Here is a 7,604-nt window from a genome sequence, read left to right on the forward strand (position 1 = left end):
CAATTTGGCTTGATAACTCTCTCTCTCTCTCTCTCTCTCTCTCTCTCTCTCTCTCTCAACAAGGTAAGAATTAATTTACTAGTTGATTATAACGTGGGGGGAGATTAAAATAGATGAACACAGTTTAAATGATCTCAGAACCAGACTTTCCCGAATTAGAGTGTCGCTCAAGCTTCTATAGAAGGGAGTGGAGAACTAGCATAATTGGGAGGGATGGAGGTGGGCACTATAATTATAATTAGCAAAAGGGGCTCCAAATTAACATATATGTATATATACTGTATACACACACACACACACACACATATGTATATCCAACATCCATATTGCATGAAAACAAAGCGCCTCTTGTTGACATGAACATTGAATGAGCATGATGGTGGTCCTACTCTTTAAGGTAGCTACTACATATGTGCCCATGCTATTAGAGACCCATCCGATGGTAATCCACACTTGTTATTCTATCGTTTTCGAGACCAGAAGGCTTCGGTTATTTGTTCCACACACTCTAGCTCTTGGAGACATGATGGCCATCCCATCCCTCACCTTCTCTCCTAAAGAAAGTTGGCATGTCATTCATAAATAAAAAGAAGTTTCATTGAAATTGGGTGGCATCACAAAAGTTTGGCTTTGAATATTCATGTGTTATGGGAGGGCATTGTGAGTGATGTTGGAAGTTGGAACTTGTCACCATCCCCAAACTTTGGAAATGCTTATTAAAAAAGTAAACTAGCACAACATTTGGACTTGGACCCATTTCAATATAATAGAGGTAAAAAATACTCAAAACAATCTCCAACCCTGTCATTGGCCTCTACTTCATGATCAAACTCAACTTTCTCGATTGTATTCTTCTTCTTCAATCAATTGAATTGGATGATGTCGTCTAATTATTCTCTACAATATGTGGTGCTTCTTTTTCTGTCATTTTTTAGAATATCCTTAATGTGTGATCTCATGATTAACACAAGGTAATATCATGATTAAGATTTATAATTATCCACTCAAAAAAAATGTATGTTGACGTGGGGTTCAATGTTTGATAGAGTCAATGCAACATATGATGAGGTCCATGCAGCAAGTGATCAAACAATATCTTCTAATGCGACAAGGAACATCTCAAAGTCGAGGAGTGTCATCCCTAAGCTTGCATTGAATACCATAGATCAATGTTGGAGGGGTAATGCTAATTGGGCAAAACATAGAATGAAGCTAGGAAATTGTGCCATTGGATTTGGGAGTGATACAAGAGGTGCCCAAGGGGGAAAGTACTACATAGTAAATGACCCATCGGATGATGCGACCAACCCGACTATTGGCACACTTCGATACGGGGTGACTCGTTTGGAGCCATTGTGGATCTATTTTGCATATGACATGAACATCAAGCTCAACAATGAGCTCATAATCACTAGTGATAAGACCATAGATGGGAGGGGAAGAAATGTCCATATAGGAAATGGAGGTCCATGTCTAACTTTACAATATGTGAACAACGTCATAGTGCATGGCTTACACATACATGATTGTACAGTAGGAGAAAAAGGGATGGTCATGAGCTCTAGTAAACACATTGGATATCGAAAAGGTTCTGATGGAGATGGTATCACTATCTTTGGGTCTACCAACATATGGATTGACCACAATTTTCTCTCCTCGTGCTTTGATGGACTTATTGATGTGACTCATGCCTCTACTGCTATCACTATATCCAATAATTTGTTCACAAATCACGACAAGGTACATTTCATGACACAACTTGTTAATAAACTTTCCTTGGCCATTGCTCGATTAGCTTGCCCGGAAAGCAATAACTTTTGCACATAATCAATATAAGCAGGCTATGTGGTGATCATGGAAGATACATTAGCTCAAACATTTCATATTGTCACCCATATCACTCAAAACTCCTTCCTACTATTGTATAAGTATATCATATCAAACAAACAATGCATGAACTTTGATATATCATATCATCCTTTCGTTGTGGGTGGGGTGGGGAGAGCTAACACTTAGAGAACATTCTTCATTATAATTTATTTTAATTCCCCCTAACAATTTTAGAGTTAACATTCTAGTGTGAGCATATTGTCTCAAACATGTTCCATCTAGCTATGCGCATATACATTGATGGACTTTAGATCTCCATGGTCATGGTAATAAAATTATACCATACTTTTGATTAGGTTATGTTAATGGGTCATAATGATGGCTATGTGGCCGACAAAGTGATGCGAGTCACAGTAATTTTCAACCATTTTGGTCCTGGCTTAGTCCAAAGGATGCCTAGGTAATATTTGTTATGATATCAATTTCCATCAAATAAACATTTAGCTTTACTAAAGAGTAACAATCGGCAACGGTTTGGTTTGGTTTGAGAGTGTCAAAACTAAACCATTTAAAATTTTTGAAACATGAAACAAACCAAACCTAGATTTTTTTCAAACCGTTAAAACCACAGTTTCGTGGTTCAGTTTTAGTTTTCTACTTAGGTCAAAATTCAAATTTTAAAGTTTAAAATTTTAAAAATTTTAAACTTTTCATTATTCTAAATTTTAAAGATTTTCCTAAAATGTGAGAATAAGGCCTGAAAATGAAAAGATTGGTTAAAAACAATTTCTTAAAAATTTAAAAGAAAATAAAAAAATAAAAAACAGTTAAACCGTTTAAATTGCGGTTTCTAACTGTTGAAACCAAACCGACCGTTTAAACCGTTAAGCCGCGGTTTCGTGGTTCGGTTCGATTCAAACCGAAGCCTTGCCGACTATTACTAAAGAGGCATCCCATTTATTAATGTAGATGTCGGTTTGGGCTTTTCCATGTAATCAACAATTACTATTATGAATGGGGTTTGTATGCAATCGGTGGGAGTGCCGATCCCACGATTATTAGTGAGGGCAATAAATTTGTCGCTGGTTCTGAAAAGCAAGTAAGTTTCTCTTTGACTATCGTTGCTTATTTGTATTGTAGAACATCAGGGGTAATGTTATTACTTCACCTCATTCACACTCTTTACTGTTTTCCATATATTAAAGGTTACCAAGAGAGAAGGACATGAACTTAATTGGTCAAGATGGTTGTGGAAATCTAAAGACGACACATTTCTTAATGGAGCATATTTTGTTGAATCGGGAACACATAACGGTCATTATCATCTTGGTGCCTCTAGCAAGTTTGTAGACATAATGGTGGCCAATGCAGGGCCGACTCCATGTATAGTTGGAAGATTGTGTTAAATATGACTACCTACAGAGACCTATCCCTAAGATGGGATGTCTCTATTGGATTCACTTTGTACGATTTTAAGGAGGATTGATACAAAGTAGAGAATTCAAAATTTAAGAATATCTAATCGATATGATATTCATGATTATGTTCATCATTAAATGCTAATAAAGATGTGTTATGTGTATGACATATATATGTATGTATTGCATAAGTGGCGGCCTCGTTATCTAGATTAAGGGGACTAAAAACATGCTTCAATAATGCACAAGTGCTTGGAATCTATGGCCTCGCTTAGCGGTCGTATTGTTAGTGATAACCTAACCTCACAGGATTGGTTTTTTTAAGTTTGAGACTTGTGTGAAGCAAGAACAATGAAGATCATCGGCATGGCATGTTAATTTGTAATACCTCGAGTCCTACCTAGATAGAAGGAGACAAGACCTGACCAGACCACCCCTAAGTTATAAGTTATTGGGCATTTTACGAGAATACCCCCGCCCAGTTGTCAACAATACCAGAGAAACAATTTGATCCAAAGGTAGAGAGAGAGATACATAGATTGATAGATGAGAACAGGTGCTGGTTTTGTGTCCTCCTTAAAAGGCTGCTTGTGCAGAGAAGAAGGATTTGTTGACAGGTAATCAGCTACATGTTGATATCGCTCGCTCTGCATCGCTCACCATCAAATACCGTGCTAAAATGAAGAAACAATTGATCTTAAGGTAGAGATAGATTGATAGATGAGAACAGATGCTGGTTTTGTCTCCTCCTTAAAGGCTTGTGCAGAGAAGAAGGATCTGTTGACAGGTAATCAGCTACATGTTGATATCATTCGACATGGTTTAGTTCAAAAACCATATCTAGCTAGCTCTCTGATCAGCATGTATGCTAAATGTGGCATCATTTCAAAAGCGCAACAAATACATGATGAATTTCAAGCTAGAAATGTAGTCACTTGGAACGCAATGATCACTGGGTATGCCCGGCATGGCCAAGTTCTCGAGGGGTTGAATTGTTATGGAAGAATGGAGAATGAGGGTATATTTCCTAATCACGTCACATTCATCTGTATACTGAAAGTGTGTGGAATCATTGGAGCCATTGATAAGGGTAAACAAATTCATAGCAAGGTTGTGATTAGTATTAAGGATTCGATGGAGAAAGACCTTGTGATGATTGGCAGTGCTTTGGTCGATATGTATGTGAAATGTGGTTTGATTGCAATAGCACAAAAAGTGCATAGTGATCTTCGTGTTAGAAATGTGGTCACTTGGTCCATTCTAATTGCAGGATATGTCCAACAAGGGAAAGGTCATGAAGCACTCAATTCTTATGAAAAGATGAGAAGTGAGGGTATTTTACCTGATGCGATCACGTTCACTTGTATATTGAAAGCATGTGGAAGTATAGGAGCAAGTAATAAGGGCAAAGAAATCCATGAAGAGGTTGCACTTAAAGGATTACTGCAGAAGGATCTTGTGCTTGGCACTGCATTGGTGGATATGTATGCTAAATGTGCTATGCTTGAAAAGGCACAAGAAGTGCTGCGAGAGCTTCCTGGTCGAGATATCGTCCCATGGAATGCATTAATTTCGGGATACGCTCAGCATGGTCAGGGTCATGAAGCACTCGAGTGTTTTAAATCGATGAGAGAAGAGGGTATTACCCCGGACGAGGTCACCTTCTTGAGTGTTCTCACTGCATGTAGTCACTCTGGGCTATTGGAAGATGCCCAAATGTATTTTTCAAATATGAGAGAGAAACATAACATTGTACCTAATTCCGAGCATCACACATGCATGGTGGTGGTTTATGGATGTGTTGGACAATTTGATGATGCAGTATCGATGATTCAGACGTTGCCATCATTGTGTGATCATCCTCCAGTTTGGTTTGCCCTGTTGGATGCCTGTAGAAAATGGGGAAATGTGAAGCTCGGGGCTTTGGCTTTCAACCAAGCAATACAAGTGGATGGTAGTTCTGCAGCATATGCCCTCATGGCAAGCATCTATGCAGGTGCAGGCATGATGAAGGATGCTGGAAAGGTAGAGGCTTTAAGGATACAGGCTCTCAATCATAATAGATCTGAAATGCAGAACATTTTTTGTCCGTTTATGAGGTAATTTGCTATTCCGGTCTGTCCGGTAGATGGCTGGGCCAGTTCTATTGGTCTTGGGTTCAAGGGTAACATTTTGCTGGTGAAAACACCACTATAGATAATAGCTCCAGAACATAGCTCGAGAGCCCCGAGAAGTTATGGTTTAATAAATGCCATATATAAAACAATAGTGTGAAGGCGGTAAATTGACTATCTTCTTTTCCGGTGATGTAACATGTGCCCGTTGTTGCTATGTTGTTCGACATGGCAATGCACATTCCAGAATAAAAAGTGCCCATGTATAGGGAAATGGTTCACATCAAAGCTACTCGAGTGACACATTGGTGCAACTAAATGGTGTTGTGGAGTGCAAGCTGGGAACACTCCTTGAAATGGCAAGATGTAAAAAGTAAACGAAAAGAATCTTCCTGATAAGTTTTGGATGGAAGCGGTCATGTGTGCAAATTATGTATTGGACCATTGTCTGACAGAAGCATTGAGAGTCATTACACCTTATGAAGCTTGGAATGAGCGAAAGTCGATGGTTAGTCATATGTTGAACCCAAAGCTGAAGCGTACTTGCGTTTATCTTTTCGTGTAATAGCAAGTGCTTGAGTTCCCTGAATCAAAGTGTTTCTATTCAATCAATGTTATAGTCGATAACCTTTATGCTGACTACTATATCCAACAAATATACATTTCTTTGCTTTGTCATCAAGTTTTTGGCGTTGTGATGAGACACCATATGCCAACAAATAACCGTGCATATGACTAAGCATTGGCTTTCGCTCATTCCAAGCTTCATAAAGTGTAATGATCCTCAATATTTTTGCTGGACAACGATTCAATACATAATTTGCACGTATGACTGCTTCCCTCCAAAACTTATCAAGAAGATGCTTTTCCTGTACCCATACATCTTACCGTTTTAAGGAGTGTTCTATTCTTGCACTCCACAACACAATTTTGTTGAGGTGGCATTGTACATCGGTGAGAAATTCCCCTTTCACAAAGAAAAGATCACGTGACATGTATTCACTACCACAATCCATGCGAAGAGTCAAAAAGTTTATTTCCACTAAAGTTTTCAGCCATTTCTAACAGTATCTTAAAGTAATAGAATACTTCATTTATTGCTTGCATAGCATATACCCATGTAGGACGTGTTGCATCATCAATGAAGGTAACAAAGTATACATGATTTCCAAATGATACTGTCTTGATTAGGCTGCATACATTAGTATTACCAAGTTGCAATTTTCTTGAAATATGATTTGCATCATCATTTGGGAAAAGACATATGATGCAAATTTTCAAGCATACAACCTTCACATGCATGCTTTTCAATGGACTCAAATTTTGATGTTGGTAAACCAATAACCATATTCTCTTTTTTTTCATGTAAAACAAACTATTAAAGTTTAAATGACCAAAACAACATGCCATAACTATGTTTCAACGATAGGAGTGTGTAAGCAAGGCATTTGAGGCAACAGGCAACTCTGTTGTATATCCAAGTAATACCAACCATTACATGATGTCCTTGTCATTACAAACGCATCACCATTGTTGTGGGATATTTGAAAGATGCAAAGAACTTTTGTATTGAATTGATTTGCTTTGTGGCACTACTATCAAAAATCCAATACGAAACCTCATCCAAAACCATATTTTATTGAATCATATTTACATGTAATAACACATGTTCAAACATCTTGAGCAACATTAGCTTCATCATTGTTTGCTTTACATGTACTCTCAACAATAGACATCCCAAATTATTTCTTTTTTTCATTTCATTTAGTTAGCTTTTTACATTTATCAATAGTATGTCCACCTTTTTGACAATATTTGCATCTCTTCATCTTTTGCATATCATCATCAAGAGATGAAGGAGTGGATGAGGAAGATTGAGGCATTGGTTTCGATGAACCCAAAGCTAAACTATACATGCTTTTACCCTATGTAACAAGGAGTGTGCTTGTGTTCTCTAAATCAAAGTGTTTCAATTTCCTCTTGTTTGCTCTTCTTGCAAAAGAAGAGACACAACCTCATCAAAAGTATACAATTTTGGATTTCCCTTTGCAACCAAATGAAATATAATAGCAAAGCTTTGAAATGATTATGGAAATCCTTTGAATGATGTAGAAACAAGTGATGAATTCAAAATGATTTCATCAATGTTTGTGAATTGCTCTTTCACCAAGCTTGTTTTGATGTAGCATATCAAGTGTGTGGAACAATATGTCACTTCACTGAAAGGGCAATCAATGCATGA

General features: G+C 37.6%; 2 protein-coding genes across 2 annotated transcripts; both read left to right on the forward strand.

The window, feature by feature from the left end:
- Window positions 1-1,159: 1,159 nt before the first annotated feature.
- On the forward strand, window positions 1,160-3,282 carry LOC147869169 (putative pectate lyase 2). Its single transcript, XM_087337113.1, has 4 exons — window positions 1,160-1,740; window positions 2,187-2,290; window positions 2,800-2,929; window positions 3,036-3,282. Exons 1-4 carry the CDS (start codon window positions 1,207-1,209, stop codon window positions 3,234-3,236), a joined length of 969 nt encoding a protein of 322 aa, XP_087193239.1. The 5' UTR covers window positions 1,160-1,206; the 3' UTR covers window positions 3,237-3,282.
- Window positions 3,283-3,968: 686 nt separating this feature from the next.
- On the forward strand, window positions 3,969-5,351 carry LOC147869170 (pentatricopeptide repeat-containing protein At2g13600-like). Its single transcript, XM_087321064.1, has one exon. It carries the CDS (start codon window positions 3,969-3,971, stop codon window positions 5,349-5,351), a length of 1,383 nt encoding a protein of 460 aa, XP_087177190.1.
- The last annotated feature ends 2,253 nt before the right edge of the window (window positions 5,352-7,604 follow it).

Source organism: Azolla caroliniana, unplaced genomic scaffold, assembly GCF_043228905.1.
Source record: "Azolla caroliniana isolate FFs.n. ecotype wild unplaced genomic scaffold, voAzoCaro1.0.p SCAF_1, whole genome shotgun sequence".
NCBI classification, from domain to species: Eukaryota; Viridiplantae; Streptophyta; class Polypodiopsida; order Salviniales; family Salviniaceae; genus Azolla; species Azolla caroliniana.

Excerpts from the sequence above, each read along its gene's own strand:
- LOC147869169 (XM_087337113.1), top strand. The coding sequence starts at position 1,207 with ATGAAGCTAGGAAATTGTGCCATTGGATTTGGGAGTGATACAAGAGGT. Across the intron at positions 1,741-2,186 it reads TGTTCACAAATCACGACAAG|GTTATGTTAATGGGTCATAA; the intron begins GTACATTTCATG and ends ACTTTTGATTAG. Across the intron at positions 2,291-2,799 it reads TTAGTCCAAAGGATGCCTAG|ATGTCGGTTTGGGCTTTTCC; the intron begins GTAATATTTGTT and ends TTATTAATGTAG.
- LOC147869170 (XM_087321064.1), top strand. The coding sequence starts at position 3,969 with ATGAGAACAGATGCTGGTTTTGTCTCCTCCTTAAAGGCTTGTGCAGAG.